The sequence below is a fragment of the Sinocyclocheilus anshuiensis genome, unplaced genomic scaffold, assembly GCF_001515605.1.
Source record: "Sinocyclocheilus anshuiensis isolate Anshui unplaced genomic scaffold, SAMN03320099.WGS_v1.1 scaffold450, whole genome shotgun sequence".
Taxonomy (NCBI): Eukaryota; Metazoa; Chordata; class Actinopteri; order Cypriniformes; family Cyprinidae; genus Sinocyclocheilus; species Sinocyclocheilus anshuiensis.
Window position 1 is genome coordinate 899,612 of NW_015546056.1, and position 25,033 is coordinate 924,644.

At 35.8% G+C, this 25,033-nt stretch overlaps 1 protein-coding gene across 2 annotated transcripts in view; it reads left to right on the forward strand.

Moving 5' to 3' along the window:
• LOC107699306 (uncharacterized) overlaps positions 1 to 20,673 on the forward strand; it is a 40,683-nt gene extending 20,010 nt beyond the window's left edge. The window contains exons 3-8 of one of the 2 annotated variants that reach the window (XM_016500518.1): positions 8,011 to 8,175; positions 12,985 to 13,153; positions 13,835 to 13,962; positions 15,222 to 15,343; positions 17,885 to 17,988; positions 19,469 to 20,673. In XM_016500518.1, coding sequence (XP_016356004.1) covers positions 8,011 to 8,175; positions 12,985 to 13,153; positions 13,835 to 13,962; positions 15,222 to 15,343; positions 17,885 to 17,978 — 678 coding nt within the window. In that variant the 3' untranslated portion in view covers positions 17,979 to 17,988; positions 19,469 to 20,673. The remainder of the gene's footprint in view (positions 1 to 8,010; positions 8,176 to 12,984; positions 13,154 to 13,834; positions 13,963 to 15,221; positions 15,344 to 17,884; positions 17,989 to 19,468) is intronic. The other variant, XM_016500519.1, reaches the window with a different exon arrangement.
• The last annotated feature ends 4,360 nt before the right edge of the window (positions 20,674 to 25,033 follow it).

Sequence of the window (25,033 nt, forward strand, 5' to 3'; positions counted from 1 at the left end):
ATGACACACTCTCCAAGATGATTCAGTGTTCCTATTATTATACTTGATCTGTAGATAAAGATCAATGGTTTTGCATAAAAGGACTTTATCTTGCTGGAGTTTAGTGCTAATTCTAAATCATGTTACTTTCTACTGGCTGTCTGTTAGAGATCACTGCACTGGAGTAGAGAGCACTATGAATTGTTCTTCACAGTACGCGCACAGTAACTGGAAATTTAAAACTGTTAAAAGAAAAGGCTAAATAAACTATCTCACAGATATAATGCACTACGCATCAATATGTCTCTTCCCTTTGTGCTTTGAACTTTTCTATGCGGAGCGCTGTGCCTGCGCTCTGTGACTCCGTGTTGCATCAAGCGCATCATTCTGCGCACGGGATGCGCTTATGCGCTATGTGCTGCTCTGTATTGGAGCCTTTCATGTTATAATACTTTTGTGCAATGAAAGATTTTTAATAGCCTTTCTTGTTCTGTCTTATTTATCATATGTTGCTGCCTCATTACTGTGCTATAAATGTAAAAGAAATTTATTTGATTTATTGCATATATTTATATATAATTATATTTACTTGTTTTTCATGAATGTATATTACAATACAAAGAGCAATGTGTAACATTTTACCAGATTACACCTATCTGGTGTCTATTAAAAATCATTCATTGCACAAAAGTATTATAACATGAAAGGCTCCAATACAGAGCAGCACATAGCGCATAAGCGCATCCCGTGCGCAGAATGATGCGCTTGATGCAACACGGAGTCACAGAGCGCAGGCACAGCGCTCCGCATAGAAAAGTTCAAAGCACAAAGGGAAGAGACATATTGATGCGTAGTGTATTATATCTGTGAGATAGTTTATTTAGCCTTTTCTTTTAACAGTTTTAAATTTCCAGTTACTGTGCGCGTACTGTGAAGAACAATTCATAGTGCTCTCTACTCCAGTGCAGTGATCTCTAACAGACAGCCAGTAGAAAGTAACATGATTTAGAATTAGCACTAAACTCCAGCAAGATAAAGTCCTTTTATGCAAAACCATTGATCTTTATATACAGCTCAAGTATAATAATAGGAACATTGTATCATCCTAGAGAGAGTTTCTACGTCTTAACTGTAGTAACCGAACGCGATGCAGAGTTTGAATGCTGAATGGAGGATGACAGCGGAGCGAAGAGTTTAAGTGAACTTCAATTTAACGACTTAAATATTCATCTGTACCTCACATTAAACTATGGAACGGTCTCAAAACACTTGGAATATAGTGCACGGAAACTTTATGGTGCTTTATATGCTTTATGGTGATTTTGTGCCTTTCGTGGGGCTTAACAATAACACCGAATAGTAAACGCACTATATCGGATTTGGATCGATCTCGTCTGACCGATACCCCGATCCAGCAGAAAGTGGCAGTATCGGAGCGATACCGATACTGAATATCGGATCGGCGCACCCTTAATATATATATATATATAATTATATTTACATTTTTCATGAATGTATATTACAATGCAAAGAGCAATGTGTAACATTTTACCAGATTACACCTATTTACTTTTATTTTCCCCCACTAAATAATGTTTTTTCTCTAAATGTTTAGATTTTATAAAATTATTGTGAACTCATCATTTTTGTAGAGTAACTTTTGCTGCTGAATTTTCCACTAACCTAGTTTATAATAGTATTTTTCTCATAGATTATGATTATATATATTTTTTAATTTGTTCTTTTTCTTTATAATGAAGTTGTCTATATTTAGTAGATTGTGTGTAACACACAAAAGAGTGATGATCAGGTCAACACACACCGAGGTATAGAAATGAAAATTCTGGTATCGGATCGGTATCGGTATTGTCCGATACTCAGAACTTTTGGTATCGGATCGGTATCGGTATCGTCCGATACTCAGAACTTTTGGTATCGGATCGGTTCGGAAAAAAATGGTATCGTGCCACCCCTACTAAGGACCAGCTTAAACCGGCTCGAACCAGCTGCCATGCTTCAAAACCTAACTAACCAGTATATAGTATGTTGGTTTCTTCAACAGGGACAGATTTAAAATTAAATATGTATTTGCTCCATTTAACACATTTTACCATGTTTAGATCTAGAATTCAACAGGCCTGTTCAGTAAAAGAACCATTATTCTTTGTGAATGTTTGTTTCAAACAAAATATTGAATAGAAACAGATTCATATTCACACTGTCCTTGTGAACACATTACTTTTTACAGACATAATATACTTACATATTTAAGAATATATATATTATATACTTAACTGCAAACTAAATATAATGTTTTCAGACACTAAATTGCATGTTATTTGAAAATGCATGAAAATGCATCATAGTTTAAATTCATAGTAAATGCAGTTAGTTGAAATTAAGAGTACCTTTTTACCTATTTTAGTAGGATTTAAGTACAATTTATATGTAATTTCATAATTAATTGTTTTGTCTTTGAAAAAATATTAAAATGTACTGATAATGTACTGACAAGCATTCATGGTAAACTAAAACAGTTTAATGTCATTTGTATTCATGTCATGTATATATTTGTAATTACAGATTTAATATTTTTCTTTGATTGTGATATTGATACTCTACAATTAAAATTATAAGTAATTTCCATGTACTTCGGTATGCTAGTCAACACATCAAAATATATGTACTTTATAGTATGACAAAAGATTATTAAAACATAGTAATTTACTTTAAAATAATACTTTTAATTTTACATTATAATGACGTGGACTTTTTAAAAGTCTACTTAAATGTGTTAAGAAACCATTATGAAAGTCACGTCTTTAAGTATACATAATATAACATTATCTGAAAGTATAGTTTTGTTTTTAAATATATTTTTAGGACTTGATGTACACTACAAGTGCACATTCAGTACAATTAAGCACACATCTTTTTCACACAGGCAGGGATGAAAAGCTTTTCTTTTTCTTCAAGCTTTTTTCTTCATCAGACAAAGTAAACTGACTGAACAATATAATAGAGGCTAATGTCTCCAGCCACCTCACAATCCAGTGCAGTGATAGCACACCACATATTTTGAGCAGATGCCGAAACATGTCATGGTTGCGGTTCATAACTCCTTTGTACAGCCATTTCTCAGAACTCTTTTTAATTTATTATTGATAGATGAAAGATTAATCAAATTAGCCAAACTATTTCAGAAATTAATACACAAGGGGCGGATGATGTACAACTTCCAGTTCAGCGAAATCCTGTGAGCTCAGATTATGTGTGGGCCTGAGCAGACAGATATGGACCAGTGAATAGGCAGACAGTAGAAATGTAGCCTATAACAGGCTCATTCGCAATATTTAAAGATGGATTTGGGAATTATATAAAAAAACTTAAAAGAGATTTAGACTCTGAGTGTTAATCAAATGCATGTGTTCGGCTGGTTGCCAGCTAGCCTGCATATGTGAGTCTCTCTATAAGTGGGTCTTTGGGACATTAAAAGCATTTTTTAGTCTGAATTGATGGATGCATAGCAGAGCAAAATATGGTGTCAGGGAGGAATGAAGACTGCATAATTGCTGTTGCCCTTATTGCCCCGCTCAGCCACCCCCAGGACGGCTAAAGCTGAGGAGTTGAATTCCTCAGCTGTAACATATAAACAGTCATAAAGCGAACATTTCCAGAGTGTGAGTGTGAGGCTTTAATCTAGTGATAGATGAGGCATGGAGACCAGTGCTGTGTGCGCCACATCCAGCCTCAAACATTTGGCTGACACCCCGAAATGTGATGTAACGGGTCGTGACACTTGAACGATTTTCAATGCTTTTCAGATACACAGGAAAACACAGAATATCAACACATCTTCTTGGTCTAGCAGGATGTCTTTGGATAAATACACAAAGCTTATTTTGTGAGACATCATATCAGCCAACAATATTAGTTCTCAGCTTTGTTTAAGGCTCATAACCGCCAGTACAATAAATGAAAATATAGTGCTAACTTCAAGAAGAACACAAGCTCTATGTATCTCTCCCAGGATCACCTGAGGTCACAGTGTGGGGTGATAATGGGCCGTAAATGAACCTGTAGAAAGAAAAACAAGATGAACTTGGAATAATCGACTGAATCTAAAGAAATGTATGTGTTTTGTATTGTTTTACAGTGATCCAATTTTTTTTTTTTATCAATTTAAATGAATAAAAAAAATGTAAAGGTGCGGTGTATAATGAGCGCACAAAGAAGATGAACGTAAACAGTCTTTAATTAATCCACATAGAAACAGTGTTGCCAACTGCTTTCAATTGAAAGTAGCTAAAACTGGTAGCTAAATGTCACTAGATGACATCACAATGGCAAATTCACTGATCTATATAAAGATGAACGTAGATCAGTGGGCAAGATGAGAACTTAGATAAGGTTTGTCCAAGCAGTTGCTATATTTGTCCCTAAACTTTTGAAAAAAGTCTCATAAGGTGCGGGGAAGTCGCTAAATCTAGTTACAAAGTAGCTAAATTGGCAACACTGCATAGAAAGTATCCACAGAAGGCAGGCAGGTAACACACGCACATCTCAACTTTAACACTGGACGAGGGAACACAGGACAGGCTAGAACTAAATACACAGGCAAACGAGGATAATTAACAAGACACAGGTGAACAGAATGACACAATCAGACATGGGGGAAAACTAGCTCACAGAGCTCATGAGGGAAGAAAACACAACAAACAGTCCTGGGGTGTGACAAAAGGTTCGTTTTTTAAACTTATTTTTAAACGTATTGTATTTGTCAAAGCAACATTTCTAAGTACTACAATTACAAAAAAACTAAAATAACCGAATAAAAAAACAAAACTAATAAAAATGACAAAAACTAAAAAAACAAATGAAACTAAAAAATAAAATTAAAATGGAAAATATAAAAATAAACACTAATTCACAATATTAATAAATTCTACATAAACATATTAACAATACTAATGTAACACTGCAATGATGGCATGTAGGGCTAAGTGATATATAAAATATTCATAATATATTTGAGGATTATAAGGTTAAAAATTGTTTGATACTGTCTTCATGTCTGTGGTCTGCCATGGTTTTATACTCGTTTAAGATTTGATAATCGTCTAGTGTGTCCCAGGCCTAAGTTTCCTCAAAATCTAAAGTAAACTAGTCCCATGAGAGCATTAGGACAAACCTAATTGTTGAATTATTGAATCAGCAATTATTCAAAACGTTGATCCACTAAATTGATTCAGTGAATCATTTGTGTCACCACAAATGATTCATTGTTCAAAAAAACATCACAAACCTCTTATTACCTCCTTCGGATAGGACGCTAAACCAAGGTCCTAAATGTTAAACTCTGTGGTCATTAAAAATCCCAGGATGTCCTTCAAAAAAGAGTAGGGGTGTAACCCCGGCATCCTGGCCATATTTGCGCATTGGCCCCTGACCCTCATGGCCTCCTAATCATCCCCATACACTGATTGGCTTCATCACTCTCCTCTCCACCAATAAGCTAGTGTGTGGTGGGCTTTCTGGCGCAATATGTCTGCCATTGCGTCATCCAGGTGGATGCTGCACACTGGTGGTGGATGAGGAGATTCACCCCTTTCAAGTAAAGCGCTTTTAGTACCCAGAAAAGCGCTATATAAATGTAACAAATTATTATTAGTTTTTCAGATTAATTATACATCATTTGTTAAGCACATAAAATGTGTAAATGCATACATAAATTTATTGAAAATGCATTAAAAACTTATGTTGAAGGCACCATTTTTTAATGTTCTAGTCAGCATTAAAGACTATAAAAAACCTATATAAAACACCTTTTCCTATATCTTTGAATACAGCCCACATATGGTTCCTCATTCCTCTCCACTGAGTCATGCTTAGAATTGCTTTATAACTGACCCAGTGAAATATTTCAAATAATAAAGGATTATTTTCTCAGACTCGCCTGAATGGCTTTATAATATCTTCCCTCATATTTGGTAATACAGAGCTTATGTAATTAGAAAAATATTGTTCTTGCAATTCAACCCAGAGGCATATGCATAATTGTTTTCCTCAGTTTGTTTTGATCTTCAGTGTTTGGTTAAAAAACCACATCCTCACAGCACAGAGAGCTAAAATCCACCCACATCATCAATACACTATCAATAACCACAATGTCACGCTTAAGTGTTAACAGCTTTATAGAAAATGATCTCCATGTTTTCTTTATTTGTATAGGACAACATTCCCCGCTTTGTTTCTGTGTCTGTGCAGAAACGCACGTGAGAAACGCAGATTCTTTCACATTGAGAAGAGAAGGAGGGGGAGGAAGGGAGTGGGGCTTTCCCAAACGTTTGTGTCTTCCCTTCTCCTGGGTCACTGGGGATCTTAGGCAGAGGAAGCAGATAAGATCTGTCATGTTTCTGCATTCATAAAGGCCTGGCAACGTTTCTTTCCTCTAGTTACCCCACATCAAGCTGGTTGTCGTTTTATGAGAGAACACCTGGTATCTGCCACCTGTCTGGCTTCCAATACTACAAATGAGAGAAAGACTGCATTTCATTCACATGATCTAAACAAGTCTAAGCTTGACAGAGCCTCAAGGGCTTTCTTACCAGACAAGCATCTAGCTTACACAGTATTTTTTTTATATATTTGTATTGACAGAAGTAAAGAAAGTATATGCAATTTTTGGTCAAATCCAGTACAGATTTGTTTTTTCTTATAGTGTACTATAACTTTCCTCACTCAACATATGAAGAATCCCAATGTCAGACACTAGTGGCTTTACTTTTAACAAAGCCCTTCTATCATTTTTTGTATATGTTTTACAAGTTGGATATTAGGATAAAATAAAATAAAGAATCATCTTATATGACCCATTTAAAGCAATAATGGAAGTTTGATGGAAGTGCAAGGTTACTAGAAAAGCTTGAGAAACGTTTACGGTCAAGTGAGTAGAAGCATGACCTGCCGAGGATCTCACACTCTGTGTGAGGAAACGAGTGATGTCAGCTCCTAGTATTTAATCTCTCCGTCATGTCCTCTATTGTTTAGCTTCTGCGTTTCCATTAATGCTGGGCTTTGGGACTGGATTGGACGTAAGTGGCACGGAAAAGCTTTCGGAGGGAAAAAGCCAGAGACCTGAACTCACATCCTGCTTTTGTTGGGACACTTTTAGGAATGTTGATGATTGTATAAATATTTGTTCAAAATTTCCTATACATTTTTTGAAAAACGTGAGCATCTGCAGCTTTACAACCAAAGATGGAAGGATGATTCAACAAATAAACTATAGCACCTAACATGTTTCCCACCAATCATTCACACCTTCAAACCACTAACCTTCAATTTCTAATGCAGTTTTTCAAGCTTTCAGTTGACATTGTCTACATTGGAATTTTGGGATTTGTTTTCATAAACCAATTTCATTACATAACAGTGTCAGTCTTGGCTGAAATAAATGATGTACAGTGGTCTAATGATATCTGGTTTCCTAGAATGTGTCAGATTGTTTAATGAAAGGCAGCGGAGTAGTTGGCAAACTGTATTTAGACCAATCTTTATTGTCTAAATGTGTTTCGAGAGCTGTAATAAATCCCATTAAGAATTCCACAGAGATAGTAAAAAAACTTGTAGTGTTAAATAATGGGTGGAGATCATGGTGCTGCCATCATCAGTTTGTGAACCTCAGGTCCACCTGAACACATGCTGTCATGCTCCTGGAATGAACTGTAGGAGCCTTGGCTTTGCTCTGTGCTCATTAGCACGTCAAATGAGCCATTGGCTTTCAAACAATAGGATGCAGTTCACACTATTCTTGTTGGCTTGTTCCACAAACGTTGCTTAACCCCCTATGGTGTACATAAACATCTCCAGTAATCCCTTTATTTAGAACCAATCTATTGTCCAGAGAGGGGTGGGGGTCTTTCCCCAAGGGTGCAGTCCTAGTGTCCAGTGTGAATGTTTACAGCCCCCTTTTTTGGTTTTATTATAAAAACTTAAATTATTTTATCTCTGTTTTGTCTTGACAACCAGGTGAACCAAGCCAATCAGTCCAACCCACTGGGCTCTGGACTGGGGTACCTAGAGCACATCTGCCAGCTCATAGAGAAGATCGGTCAGCTACAGGAACACAACCTTCGACTACAGAAACAGATCTGTGGCCTGCAGAAGGAAGGCAGAGTGATCAAGGCTAAAGAGGTATCAATCCCAGCATTAGTCTTTATGAGCTTACCTCAAGGGTGTCCAATCCTACTCTTGAGCAGGGACATGCACAGACATTTTGAGGGGCATGGTCTCAAGTGGAAAAAAGGGCACTTCTCATATTTATTTTAATTTTTTTCTAAACAAAACGTTAAATATATTAGGGGTGTGCGATTTTGACAAAAAATATATTTTAATACTTTCTGGGATTTTATCGATAACGATAATTAGATGATTTTTGCTGAGTGTGTTATTGTGCTGGTATCTTAAGCACTACCGTGGACAGCTGACTCTTAAAGTTTTTGATATTCTGCATATTCTGTGTGGTGGTCAGTTCACAGCAGTGATAGAAATTAATCTTTTCCAATAAGTTTAAATGGATTTTTACCTTTTATGGGCATTTTTACCTTTTTTAAGCCATTTTTTTCTAAAAGTGTGCATCATCTTTTCAGTCAAATTCTTAAATTGAATCAGTCAGTTAGAATAATGAGTCATTTGGGCTGTTACCAAGCAAATGAAATCAGTACTGACAAAATTAATCTTTGCAATGCAGAGAAAACACAGAAGTTGCATTAGAAGGGGCATTTAGATGCATTTACACGCTGTTTAATGCAGGACATTAATGTTTTAACCAGTTTTGATATTTTAAACATAAAACGTTGAATACTGATATTTGAAATGATAAAAAAAAAAAAAAAAAAAAAAAAAAACAAATCATTTAAACGGTTGATTCATTCAGGAACGAAAAACCATCATGTTGCTTAGAGACGCAAATTGGAATTATATTTGTTGGCGAAATAGAGCAAGAACAGTCAATATTGTGTCAACAACGTAAGTGTCTCAATATTAAATTATTGTTCATTGAACTGATGTATAAAATCAATATTACATTTGCGTGATACTGATTAACTATATGAAATGAAATAAATATATAAATTTCTTCCCCCGTATCTTGAATTTTCTGATCATTCTAAATGCATTTTAATAAACTGAATCATGCAGTGAAAGAACGCGCACTGGTGTAACCTACTAGACTTCCTATTGCCTTAGCTAACTTATATGGTAGCTCTCTCTCACGAGTCATGGCTGTTAGCAAGTCAAATTAACTATATTTGCCTTTTGTATAATTAGCTGTAAATTCGAGGCACAGGTAGCTTTTGTTAGTCTTTTGTTCATCACCACTCACCTCCACAGCAAGACAAACACAACTGGAAAGGGAGGGAGGGCTTCACTTCTGCGGCTCTATGTCTGTCTGTGATGTGCCTATCAATGTGCACTACACTGCTGTGCTGCAGAGACGCGGAGAAAGGCATCGGAACTCAACTATTAACTCGAGTTGTTTTATTTGTTTGACAGGGAAAGCTGTGCGCAAACAGAAACACGCGCACACATATATTCATAAAAATAAAAAAAACTCCCCAAGAAAAAAGGGCACTTTCTCTTGAGGAAGAAAAAGGGCAGGTGCTCAAGCCACCTTTGATGTCTATGTGTGCACGTGCCTGCTCCTGAGGGCTACTATCCTGCAGAGTTGAGCTCAAATACTGTTGAAACTCACCTGAATCAGCTAAACAAGGTCTTCAGGAGTACTAGAAATATTTAGTCAAGTAGGTTGTAGCTAAATTCTGCAGAACATTGGTCCTCCAGGAGCAGGTATGGACAGCCCCGGCTTACCTGATTCATATACTTGTGTGGATGAAGATTTGGAAACACACCATAATTCTCAATCTGAAATTGATTAAAAGGCACTGCTGTAGGTCTGAGTATGAAAGATGACGTCTTGGATTCATGATTTGTTGTGGGTTAAACCCTATATTGATGCCTAGGGCAAGGGATTATTGGTTCATACTGTGTCAGTGTAAATCCAGCTGGTTTGACTGGGGTTTAGGGGTTTTTGATCAAGACGGATAAAAGCGTATTTAACAAATAGAGCTGCTGGGTTCAGCCCTTTTCGACCCGTACGCAGATGGGGTATTCGTTTCAAAGGATGTGATGTCCCCTCACATGGATTTAATTTGTTCTTATGTGCCCATGTTGACATTATTAAGGACGAATGTCTTTTCCTGTGTCTTTGTTTTGTGGGTCACTGAGAGAAGCTCACTCAGGCATGAAATGTATTTTGTTTAATTAAAGATGGGATTGAAAAGCAGATGAACATTAATATAAACTTAACAAAAATAAATATGCTAAACTAAAAATGCTGGTAAGCAGAAAGGATTATGTCATTTATTTACTGCAAAATTCCAAAATGAGAAGGAATTCTGGTTAATCATAAAGTTGTTCGGATTCAGTTGAGTTAACAACGTGCAACCCATAAAAATCTGAACTCAGCACTGCGTCTTTGTTTTCCCATCTCAGAACAAGACGGTGCATCTGGCTTGAATGTTATCAGCCCAAAACCACAGGAAAAACATCAACATGTTTTACAATGTTTTGTGAAGTCATGGGTGTTTTTCTAACATGTCGGCCTTTGTTTCTCCCTTTGGATTTGAACCGCTCCAGAATTAGTAATTCCAAAATGTTGAGGCTAAAGGGAACTTATCTCTGTTAAAAGCGGATACAGGTTAGAAAAATGTGTGCATACCTCATTTCCATTAAAGTGGAAATTCACTGAAAACGTCCTCAAATTTATTTGCAACATTCAGTTATTTAGCTAAAGTTATGTATTGTCATATAAAATCAGTATTAAAAAATGCTTCTTTTAAGAACTGTGCACTGAAAGGTTCTTTGGGGAACCGAGAATAGTTCTTATATTGCACTGCACTTGCACAAATTCCTTTTTGGAATCTTTATTTTTAATATAATTTTTGGAACCTATATTTTAAGTAATGCAGCTGTCCATTTGCCCGTCTTGTACCCCAGTTCTCCCGCTGCTCTAGTCCTTTGCTTACTGACTAAAGGCCGTGGAATTATATTGTGTAGACATCTTCCTGGCCTCTGGACTCTGTGCTGTTGAATGAGAATAGTTTTGTTCATGGTTTTTCAGAGAGTCATCTCTAAACTGGCTCTGTCAGTTCGGGCCCTGGGGCCGGAAAAGACTTCCACGGTCACAGTGAGTGAGCTCAGTGGGAGCCTGCACTTCAAAGTTATCAAAGAAAGCAAGAGAGAAAGACAGGCAAAAGAAAGGAGGACATTTTAAAAAAGGTTCTTCTTTACAGAAACCAAACATGCGTATTGTTTGTTTTAGGTTTAGGTTCTGAATAAGAACTGATTGCATTCGTTTAAAATACTGGAAGTGAATGATTCTGACAACATTCAGTCCTGTAGAAGTATGCAAGCATGACAGTAAAGACAATAAATGGGCAAGACAACTTTATATTGCATTGTCCCCAGAGGTCACACACAACAAATATACAGCGTGACAAGTGTAGAATGAATGAATGACTCTTATGAACCCGATTTTTGAAATGGTCAAAAAGACTTAAAGATCCAACACAGTCTCACGTCTCAGTGTATAAACGTTTTGATTTGTTGCAAATTCATATGAATTTGTATGTATCTGCTCTCTAACTCTCGGGGAGCTTTAAACAAAGATTGTATACAAATCATGCATTTTTTGTACAAAATCCTTTATTCCTTATAATTCCAAACAGAAAAACTGTGACACACAGGAATATTCTGTGGACCACCCTTCTTGAACTCCCTGCCTGGGTCTTTTAGATTCTCTGGGCTGTGTGTGTCTTTGGGGAAAAAGCAACAGGCAGCAACATGCTGTTACACACATCAAAAGGCAAAAGGGGAACTCTGAAATGTGCCCCAGTCTCCACTATAATGGACCAAGCTGTCTCGCCAGTCTCCTCCCTGGCTGTTTTACCCACCCTCACAGCACGCTTTCATCTGTACTCATAAAAAGCATTCAGAACTCAGACAGTATGCAATTACCACCATTGTAGTGTCCTCTGTCTCTCTTGTTAGTTCTACACCCTGATCTCCTCAGTTATCAGCCATGACCGATCCAATGAACAGATGCGCTCCATCACATCAGGTCGAAGCATCTGTTGTTTTGGTTTATGGGACATTTAAGGTGAATTCTTTCATCTTCAGTCCACGTTCAGAGCATATGCTTCTTTCTTTTCGAAAACATCAAGAATCTTTACGATGCAGAGATGCTTTCAAAGGAATCTGTGTTGCAACAACAACATAAAATCCTCAACAAACAGCATCCGCCTTGGCATCATCACCTCATCAGTCAGACAGCGTTTACCACGCAAATACTAATGCAATGGAACTAAGAGGATAATCTTGGATAAACAGAGATTTGGGAAGCGTCTTATCACTCTGACTGACAAGAAACACTGCCATGTTATTTTCAGAGGTTAAAAACTTTTCAGAGGAATGGATCAAAGACTCTATATGCATTTTAATACACAGTATTCAAAATATAAGTCATATCTACTACACTCTACATTTGGTTGGGAGGCAAATAGTGTAAACAATAAGAATAATTGGTGGAAATGACACTAGCGGATTTCAGCTGTTCAGGTGGTCCAAGCGATGATGTGTGATACATGAGGAAAATGCTTAAAATAGTGACCCAGATAAAGATATTTCCCACTGGAAAAGCAATTCAGGGTCATTTTGATTTTGTCTCGATTGCAACTGTTGAGAGTTAAATGCTCCCCATAGGAATGAAAAATCGCTACTGAGATGTCTTTATTATTTGAATTGTTTCTCCTAGAGAACAATAGAATAAAATAGAGTGCAAATGAGGACTCTTGCTTCTTAATATGAACTCAAACCTTCTCATTTTTTAAATACCAATTTATCCGAGCTGCTATCTGCATTAATAATCCCAACTCTCTTTTTCAGGACTTCTTCATGCAGCACTGTAGCTGTGGAGCAGCCAGCTTGGCCTTCCAAGAGCTCAAGAGACACTTTCGCAGTGACCACTACAGCCTGACGGCATCAAGCGGCACACCGTCTGACCTCAGCACAATCCCTGAGGTCACGCGCATCCCCCTCAGGGCAGCCATGGGAGGTCAGTGTGCAAACACACCTGGAGTCATACACTAAGTGCTAAGATTAATCTGTGTTTACACTGGCTGGAGCCCCTATTGAAAAAGCCTACTGATTGTAAGGCAAGAACCACGCTTATCTATGCCTAATAGTAATCTGATAATGGAATGAATTATATAAGCACATAAACTAAAGAATGAATTCAAGTGCAAGACAAACTTTGAATGTTGGTTTGAAAAAGCCATGCCTGAAAGTTGAAAAAATGTTTTCAAGTTTGAAGATTATATAAGAATATAATAGACAGACAGATCGATCAATAGATAGATAGATAAATAGATTAACCCCTTGCTGTCCACGTTGCACGTAGACATGTTTTTCCTGGTTGCTTTTCTTCCATCTCATGTTCTATCAGGTGGGTGGGCAACCAAACATTAGTCTCAGGAGAAATGGGAAATTAATACTTCAGCTATAGGCGGAATTTCTGGAATTCCATATAGAGAGAAGAATCATATCTCAGGGATTTTTGGTGGGCAGGAAAACAGAGCTAATGTACTGTATGTTTAAGTGTGTATACAAACCACACCCTTCAGAGAGTCTAGAGTTTAGTCATGGACAACACATTTATAAATGTCCATAATAGTTTATGAACACACCTCATAGTGTGTTTTGATTATAATAAAACTGCATCTTTTATTTTGAACAGATGGTGACATGGGTTGCCAACCTGCTCTTCCTGTTTGGAGGAGGGGTCTGAATCGAAGGAGCTACACAGAGGGAGAGACCAGGTACCTGAGTGACAGCGCTGAGGTCCTCTCCGCTCCTCACAGACGGGTGAGTCAATCAAATATCAACACACACGGACTCAATCTGACAAACACACAGAGGAAGCAGAATTATAGCCAATGTTTGGTCAAGCCTCTCGGTCTCACACATCCGTTTACTCATCACATTATTCTAGATGGTAGTAGCTGACTCAAAAGAAAATGAAAATGTCAGGAATGGAAAAGAGCCTGTTGAAACTGTTAGTCATATTATTATGTTACGATTATGATTATTCAGCTGATAAAACATTCCACTCGACAAAGAAACTCCCAACTTTGCATAAATAATAATAATCATATAAGTTTAGGTATTGGGTAGGATTAGGGATGTAGAATATGGTCATGCAGAATATGTGCTTGATAAGCACTAATAAACAGCCAGTATGTTAATAATAGGCATGCTAATGAGCAACTATTTAATAGTGAGAACTGGTCCCTATGCTAAAGTGTTACCTAATAAAGTAATAAAAATGCATTGACTAAAGTCCACTGGTATTATGAATGGCTTTCATGTGTATCTCACTATCATACACAAATAATTAATGGTAAAAAACAGCAGCTGTGGTTGCCAGAATTTTACTGTAAAAATATGGAAGCAACATTTAAAATGTACAGATTGAACTTAAAATGACAGGTATACAAAAGGTATATTTCATTAACTGAGATAATGTTAATAAACCAATGTACTACAATCTGTTTTGTATATAATATATACAATTTAAATCATCATAATACACTGACAACCACCTTAAAAATGTTGAATCAAAGTAGCTTTTCCACAAGCTGAGGTAAATACAAACATATGGAAGGTGCACACAAACAATGCAATTAACATTAATTTAACAGCATGATATGTAACAAAACCCTAATGTGCATAACTGTTAACAAAATAAACAAGAAACACAATTATTTAAATGTAAAGGCATCAAATGTAAAGTGTCATGTAAGGAATTGAGTGAATGTCAATTTATGGCTTTTCACTGTAAAATACAAGATTACTTATTCTGTTTCACTTAAAAACTGCACAATTAACAGTATTTTACTGTCAGATTAAATGCAATAAGATCTATTACAGTTTTTCACTGTATAAGGGAATTTACTTTAACATTTACTCATTTTGCTTTTATGCAAAGCAACTTACAAATGAGGTTGAGGTTAATAAAAATAAATTAAACGAACCAATTATTATACTGTAGTATTATTATACTGTAGTATTCTTACATGTTAAAAATTACAATCATTTCTACAGTGTAACTTTGTGTATCGCAGTTGAGTGAGAACTATACATGGGGAAGAGTGAAGGAACTGGTGAAGAAGACCAAACTGAGGAACCAGAGCCGGCTGGGACTGTCTTCAGGCTCCCTGAAGAGATCATGTCCACAGCTTTACCGGTACTCCATCCATGTTTTCATAATCATTCAGGAGTTTCAGATCATTAGCACTCAAAACAACACTCAGATTTGATCTCCCTCTGAAGGCTCATTGAATGTTTTTTTTTTTTTTTAATAGAATATTTATTTATTATTTCTAAAAGTCAAATCAACATATTATTTCACAGACGACTGGTTTCGATATTAAAAATTAATCAGAATGGAACTGTTTTAAAGCTTTAGCACTCCGCCCTGAAGTTGTGTGGTTCCAATGGGAGCACATAAAGTGACTTCTGGGAAGCCGTATCACAAACACAAGTACTACTAATGGCTCCGCTCTTTTGATGTTATGACTCACTATGTGTCTATGTGATGCAAGATAAGGCTCTCATCACAACCGCACCCTGTAACGCTAAACTGCTGGGCGTCCTAATCTCGCCTGTATGCTGCCTCCTCTTAAATACCTCAGCACTGGGCTCATGTGGTAGTCGGTGACTAGCACCAAATTGTATGAATGAGCAGAGAGCAGAACACTGATTAGGTGTTGGATCTCATTCAGTCTTGTATTGTTTTAGTATTTTAAAATATATTATTAGAGTATTTAATAATATTTTGGAATATCTTATTTGATATATTTTTAATTAAGATTAATCGCATACAAAATAAACATGTTTGTTTGTATAATATATGTGTGTGTTCTGTGTATATTTATTACATATATATATAAATACACACACATACAGTATATATTTTGAAAATATTTACATTTATATTCATATAATTTATATGATAAATAAAGATATTTAATAGATAAACATAACATATTTTTCTGAAATATATATACATGCATGTGTGTGTATTTATGTACATAATACAGCACACATACATATATTATATAAACAAAAACTTTGATTTTGGATGCGATTAATCACGATTGACGGCACTAATTTTTATATTTTTGAATTTTAGTTTAAGTTTTAGTTCTTTTGTAATTTTTTGTAATTTAGCCCCAACATTAGTTAACTACGTTACTTAAAAAGAACTAACAATAAACAATACGGTCACACTTTATTTTAAGGTCTAATTCTCGCTATTAACAAACCATTAACTATGACTTTTGCCTCAATAAACTCCTAATTTGCTGCTTATTAATAGTTATAAGGTAGTTGTTACGTTTAGGTATTGGGTTAGAGATGTAGAATATGGTCATGCAGAATATGTGCTTAATAAGCACTAATAAACAGCCAATATGTTAATAAAAGGCATGCTAATAAACAACTAGATAATCGTGAGAATTGGTCCTTATACTGAAGTGTTATCATCAATTATATAGCATTTATTAATCTTAATGTTAATGTTAATCTCATCATTTACTAATACATTTTTAAGGTCAAACATTGTATGGTGACATTAGTTAATGCACTGTGCACATGAACATTTTTATTAACTAACATTAACAAAGGTTAATAAATGCTGTATATGTTATTTTGCTGAATGTTATGCATTAACTGATGTTAACAAATTAGCCTTTATTGTAAAGTGTTGCCAATTTATTTTGATATTTCAATTTTAGTTTAAGTAATTTTACTACTTCAACTTATTTTATTTCATTTCATTTAGTTGCCAAGGAAAAATTTCTAATTTACTTAAAAAAAATGTTTTAATGATTATTTTTGTTTATTTTAACTAACAAAAATGAATGTTTAGTTTTAGTTAATAGCAACCCTGATTCAGTCACTGAACTCCCAGTATCATGGGTTTTGTGGACATCACTAATACTTGATGTTAGTACATCTATACCGCACCTTTTTATTATGTTAATAAATCAGTTTATACTGTGACGATGTTCAGTTCTTTATTCTGATTGGTTGAAAAGGCTAGAGACTAGTTCCAGGTTTGATGAGTGAATTGCAACATCGCCTCCACATTCTTTCTGAACTAATAACAGACACTTCATCTGTGAAGAGTATTCTAGGGACATACCCTTGAAAAATGTCTTTTCTCTCAATAAAAAAGCAACAACTTGAACCTCAACCTATTCCACTAGTGAGCTGCGATCCCACACACAGGTTGGCACAGACTCAGATGAATAGTTCAGGGCTGCAGTGTCAGGTTGGAGGTATGCTGGTGGGAGTAAGCGAATTCCCCGTGTATTTCACTCATTACATGAGATATGGGAGCTATACTGAACGCGCTCAGTTCCTCCCGAGAGCAGATATTTTCTGAGGAATATATCCATACGGACCAGTGATTCATGCAATATGCTGACTTTAAGAGACAGTATTTGCTCCGTGTCTCTGTTTTCTCATACCGTAATAATCAGTGTGTTGCGTAAGTGCAGTGCGATTTGAAAAATCAGGTCAGACTGTCTTCCATTAGTTCAGACGAACTTAATGGGGCATTAAAAATTCTCATTGGTGCTATCTGGAAAAGGTTATGTAATACATGTTTTAAAGTAATGTTAATGATATGGAAAGCATGCTTCAAATCCACACCTAAATTACACTACGAATTTGTTCATTGCTACTAAGATTGCTAAAATGGTGTCCGTCTTTCTCACAGCCCAGATGTGATGCCAGCAGAACGGCCCAGGACAAACAGAAACTCCATGATCGCTCTGGGACATCAGAAACTGGACTATCTGTGGCCACAGTAGTATAACTCAGGTAGGCTGAAAAAATACATCCTCTGCCACTTCCTACGGCAATAACTGGAAATTAAGATCAAAATCTGACACTAAGACTTATATTTTAATGATCCGTGTTGGGTGTAATGCATTATTCAGTAATTAATTGCTGTAAATGTAATAATTTTCTTTGAAAAAGAGATTCCTCTTAATTTTTATGTACAGTTACTATTGATGTAATTGCATTGGATATTAAGACAATTCTATATAAAACAATAGTGGATCTAACATCAAAATGTAACATCTAATGTTAAAATGTATATTTTTAACCTTCTCCTTTTAAATCAGTGGTCTCAAACTCAATTCCTGGAGGGCCATAGCTCTGGATAGTTTAGCTCCAATCAGATCCAACTGTAATGTGGTGTTTTGGGTTATGTTTCTTGTTCATGTTTTCATGTCTTTTATTTTGGAGTTTATCATGGTCCCTGTCAGTGTCATGCTTCCCTTGCCCTCATGTATCGCCCTCCAGGAATTGAGTTTGAGACCACTGCTTTAAATACTTCAGTCAGTTCAATTTTACATTATTTATTTGAAATAATTAAAATGACCATTTCATCTTTATCCTTGTTTTGTTCAACTGGTTGAGCTTGATATGGGATTTAAGTTATTAGTAATAAGTAATGCAATACATAGACAGTAATTAGTACAGTAATCTAATTACATTAAAGGGTTCATATGATGTTGCTAAAAAGAACATTATTTTGTGTATTTGGTGTAATGAAATGTGTTTATGCGCTTTATGCACCAAGAGCTTGTAACACTCCAAAGAGAAAGGAAAAATTTAAATCGCATCATATGACCCCTTTAAGAAATAATTAGTAGCTAGTGATTAATTTATTTTTAGAGTAACTTGCCCAACACTGTTAACAATTGCTGACTAGTTAAGTAAATAAACAAAAATGTATCATTTAGTCACTTTATGTAAGATGCATAAATGCCAGCAGCAAATTTAGAGCAAAGAACCTCAGTGACATCAAGTACATTGCATTAAAAACAGCAGAAGTATGGCTTTAATGCCAGTTATTTTAAATATTATGATTAAACTTAAAGGGATAGTTCACCCAAAAATTAAATACATAATTTTCTACCTTCATGGCATTCCAAACCCATAAGACTACCAATTTTGAAACACAAATGAAGATATTTTAAATGTTTATCCAGCCCATGCATCAAAAAGTACAAAAATATATTGTAAAAGTGATCCATATAAATCAAGCAGTGTAACCCCCTAAGCTGCTCATAGTGCTTAGACACCGGTGAGCCAAATTTCATAACTTCTTACAATAGGGTTATATATGGGCTGTCACTGACTCCAATGGAAAAAAAAAAAAGGTCAGAACAGAAACAATATATTGTATTCCAGGTCAGTTGTTGTTTTAGCACTGTTTGGACAGTATATGGCTCTATCTCTCGGCAGTGTTGTTTCAGTACAACTGATATCATTTATGTTTTCTCATCAGACATTGAGCAGATGGCCTGCGATGGGGCAGCTTTTCCAAAAAGCAAAGCACAAAGTGGTAGTTTTTGCCATTTGCAGATGGTTTTCCAGACTGAGGAACAAGATGGGAGAGAAATGCACAAGAAAACAATGAATGGGACTGGAGTAATGATAGAAAAAAGTTGGTATACGTAATACTAAGAGAGATGCTTATATGTTGATTAAAGTGTTAAGTTGACCTGTTGATGGAGCTCGTTTGTGTAACATGACATTTCTGTAAATGTCTTTAATTCAGATGAAGCACTCATTAGATTTGTCAGCTAATGAGGTACTATTAAAGATGATATAAACGTGGAAATGATTTACAGAATGTGAACAGAAGAGAATTACAGAAAATCCTTATGTATAGTCTAATGTAAATTTCTGCCAGGACAATTTACCAGATGCTGTCCTAATTGTAAAATACTTGAAATACATCCAAATGATAACAAATGTTGAACATGCATGCTATATCTTTATATAGATCATTTTGTACCACTATTATAATAATTGCCGTGTGTGTGTATACAGATATAACAAATATGCATGTATGTATCCATGATGCATGGATCATATGTGAAGATGAGAGTGGATAAGAGGCGCTCCCACGTCTGAATTCCTCTATCTACACACATATATCGCTTATGATAACATGTAAATGACTTATGGCAGTTCTGTGCGCAGCTCGCCTGTCTGATGTTATATAATGTGTGATTTTTCCACCTCTCTAAAAGTTTGAGAGTGTGAACCTGAAATATCATCCTAAAATTTAAATTGAAAAGTGCTTCCTGCCAAATATTAGTCCAAAGACATAAATGCAGAATAAAATGCAGTATAAAATGGTCATAAAACTTTACTAATCTTATAAGTGTACCTCAGGGAGAAAACGTAAATAAAAAAAACGTATGAATTGACCCCTTTAAATAAATAAGGTGTTTAATTCAACATCAATTTTCTAATTAAACTTCTTTAACACGATATTGTTCTGGCCAGGAAAGTGTATTAAAACACGGCTTCCATATAGTACTGTCTTTTGATGTACGCTTGACTTATCGTTTCATAGTCACTGTACTGAGTAATGGTGTTAAACTGTGTGTAAAAATGAATGAGAGCTGAAGTATTGCAGTTTTGTTGTCTATTAAGGACAGAAGACAAGACCAAAAGATTTTGTACTTATCTTGTGTTGTAGTGTACCAAATGGACAGAATAATTCAATATGCATATTGCATTGTTATTCAAATTTATTTTTAATAAATATGATATTTCTAAATAACATCAGATTGTTTAAATGTGTCTTTCATTAAATATTTGTTTTAATAGCTCTTAAAAAGAGACCTTATCCTTCTGTCAGAGACTCTTAAGGGAGGATGGGAAAATCATATTTCAAAGTTTTCATGTTCTCTTGCAAAAACCTTTGAATTCCTTTCTCTGATAAACCCAGAGAAACTGCATTCTCTCACACAATATTTGCACTCACTTGCATAGTTTATATACACATATATCACAGATTTTTTGCTAATGAATTAAAGTTTCCTGGAGGAATGAAAGAGGACCCAAAAGCATTGAATTTTTTCTTCCATCTCAGTGTTTCCTATAGGAGCACTGCAGATTCTGAAAAAAAAGGTACTATTTTGTTATATTCATGTCAAGATACAATTCACAAATGATAAAAATGGAGATTGACACAGTGTAATGCAAGGGCACCTTTCAGTGTATGAGAGTTAATATTTAGTCTGTAGGATAAGCAGTGACTAAAGGATCAGGTGAGAAAAGAGGTTATTGGGAGTTGACAAAATGACAGCAAATATAAGCATTACTCTCAGCATGAAGTATCTCAGGTTTCTCTCACTTAACACAGAGTTCAAGAAGTTGCTGCACAAACAGAACAGCTTTAAATAAATTGTTTAAATGTGACAGTAAACCACACATGTACAGTAAACAATAAATGTAAATTTAGGGAGTTGACAGAATGACAGCAAATATAAGCATTACTCTCAGCATGAAGTATCTCAGGTTTCTCTCACTTAACAGAGTTCAAGAAGTTGCTGCACAAACAGAACAGCTTTAAATAAATTGTTTAAATGTGACAGTAAACCACACATGTACAGTAAACAATAAATGTAAATTTAAAGCATATGTGGGACTAGTCGAATGAGCAAGGGCATTTTACTAATGCCACATGCTTTCATAACCCATAGTTCTTAAATGGATAGTTCACCCCAAAATGAAAATTCTGTCATTAATTACTCACCCTCATGTCGTTGCAAACCAGTAAGGTTGAACCACTGATGTCACATGAACTATTTTAACGATGTCCTTGCTTACTACCTTTCTGGACCTGTCCTTGAACATAGTTGCATTGCTATCTAAAGCTAAAGAGACAGAAAGCTCTCAGATTTCATCAAAAATATCTTCATTTGTGTTCCAAAGACGAACTAAGGTCTTACTGGTTTGGAACAACATGATGAGTAATTAATGACAGAATTTTCATTTTTGGGTAAACTATCCCTTTAATTTCCAACCAGGAATATAACAAATTGCAATAACAATAGCACAATTAATTGAATTATCGACAGAAGTACAGCAAAATGAGTCAACTGATGTTCTGGGAAGTCTATAGAGCATTTTATGCTGGAGTTCTCATAAAACTGAACACTTGAAAACTGGAGAAATATGAACGTCGTACCCTCAGAGGTTCAGGAGGGCCGGTGTAGCTACACACATTCAAGCAACTCCAACACAATGGAGTCATAAAATATGTCATACAGGCCCATGCTCTGCACCTACAGAGATCACAGGCCAGAAACAGACCAATGACGCTGTGAAATATATAGTGGGATGTGTGCCAGTGAATGATGATTTACAGGAACACATACTTCAGTTCCAGTGAGGCAACACCAACGTAGTATTTGTTCATTTATTTATGTGTGTTTGCATTTCTGTTATACAGTGTACACTGAAAATATGTTCACTTCAAATGTAATATTAAATAACACATCAAAATACATGTACTTTTTTAAAGCATGACCAAATTTGACAAAAAAAAGCATGACAAAAATCATGATTAAAAATGGACCTAAATGTAAATCCTTTAAATTGACAAAGTGCACTTTTAAAAAGCGTACTTTAGTGCGTTATGAAACATAGTCACGCAAGTGTACTTTAAGTACTCCAAAAGTAAGTCCAAAACAGTTTTGGATTTTGATATGAGACAACTACAGGGGATGGACTTTTTATGGCAAGAATTGATGGTTTATAGTTAAAATGCCTTAATGATGAACTTGTTTCTTACAAACATGCAGCTTTTTGATTCACAAGACATTCATTGATGGACTGGAATGGATTACTTGTGGATTATTGTGATGTTTTTATTATCTGTTTGGACTCTCATTCTGACGGCACCCATTCACTGCAGAGAGGATCCATTGGTGAACAAGTGATGTAATGCTTTTATTTTCATTTTTGGGTGAACTATTCCTTTAATATTATATTAAATCCAGTTTTATATGTATACTTTTAAGATTTGAAGTACACTACAAGTGCACATACAATCAGACGTACTTCTCTTTTATGCATGTGTGTTTTGTATTTGTAACTATTTCCATTACACAAAGCACTATGCAGTTATCTTAAAGGTTACATATCATGAAAATCTGACATAACCGACTGTTTTTGTATCTCATGTGTGTTTTTGACAGTTTAAAGGGGACCTATTATGCAAAAATCACTTTTATAAGGTGTTTGAACAGTTGATGTGTGAAATATTGTGTGTGATATTGTGTGAATTATGCAGTTGTGTGGCTGCAGAGTGTGAAAACAACCAGCCTATAATGGTAAAAATCCACCCACTATTTTTTTTTTATAATCCCAATAAACAGTCTCTCAGAACAAGCGATTCCAGATTTCTCCCTACGTACATGTCATCTTAAAGGGGTCATATGATGCGATTTCAAGTTTTCCTTTCTCTTTGGAGGGTTACAAGATGTTCGTGAATAGATAAGATCCCTAAAGTTGCAGAGACTAAAGTCTCAAACCCAAAGAGATATTCTTTATAAAAGTTCAGACTCGTCCACGTCCTCCTAAAACGCCTCGTTTAAACACGCCCCCACATGTCTATGTCACGATGTGGGAAGATTTGCATAATGCCGCCCAAATGTTCACGCAAAGAAAGAAGGCGTAACTTTATTGTTGCTGCCACCGCCACCGCCATGTTGTGAAGATGCTGTGTGTTCGTTGTGAAAGCGAAACTACTTTCACTGGATGCAACAAATGCCTCGATTATAATGGGTTTTACTGGTTTTGTCTCGTTGCTCCGGGACACAGCATCACAGTATGGTAAGGGGCGTAACATTTCCGTCACACGCTTGAGGTATTCGGCCAATCACAACACACTGGATAGCTGGCCAATCAGAGCACACCTCGCTTTTCAGACCGATGAGCTTTGTAAAAATCGATGCATTTCAGAAAGGCGCCCATAGAGGAGAAACAATAATGTACATTATGTGGAAAATAATGTATTTTGAACCTTTAACCGCATAAACACATTGCATTACCCATAGAGGAGAAGCAATAATGTACATTATGTGGAAAATAATGTATTTTTTCAACCTTAAACTGCATAAACACATTTCATTACACCAAATAATGTTCTTTTTAGCAGCATCATATGACCCCTTTAAGGAAAAATGTCCCGCCCATTTGTGACACTCTCTGCCCTATTAGCATAGACACAGGCCTGAGTGAGAAGCAGCAGTCCGCCATTACTATTTTCTTGCAGTAGCTGATGGAGATACAATGTCAGCACCAAAGAGGCATTACAAGTGTTGTGTTTTGGGATGCACCAACGAACATAGGAGTCTCCATAGACTCCGTCCATCTGAGCTGCTGAGGACATTGTGGTTAAATTTCATTTTCGAAAGAAATATCCCAGAAAAAAATCAGTAAAGTCCCCTATATGTTTAAGGATCATACACATGCCCTCATACCCTAAAAGTGGCAATTTTAACAAGCTATAAAAAATTATCTGTCGGGTACTTTGAGCTAAAACTTCACATACACACTCTGGGGACATCAGAGACTTATTTTATATCTTGTAAAAAGGGGCATAATAGGTCACCTTTAAGCAAAATAAGACATGAAAGAGAACTTAGTTTAGTACTCACATGCTGTGTAACAGCCGCTTTCTCTGCATGTGCTTCGGATGTGTGCGCTCAGGAAACCGTATATCAGAACTTTTAACTAAATATGGTTTAAAACGCACAATTTCAGTGCAACAGACATGATAATCAAAACCAAACAGAGTATCTGAGGAACCAGCCGTAAAGGCACAGCCCTATTCTGGAAAAGGGGGCGGTGAGCAGCAGCTCATTTTCATTTAAAGAGACATGCACGAAAACACCGTGTTTATGCTTCCACTCAAAATAGGCATTTTAAAAATGATATAATAAATGATCTGTGGGGTATTTTGAGCTGCAACTTCACAGACACATTCTTTCTAAATGTCAAATGCCATAACGTATTTTACCACAACATAATTTCTAGATTTAGA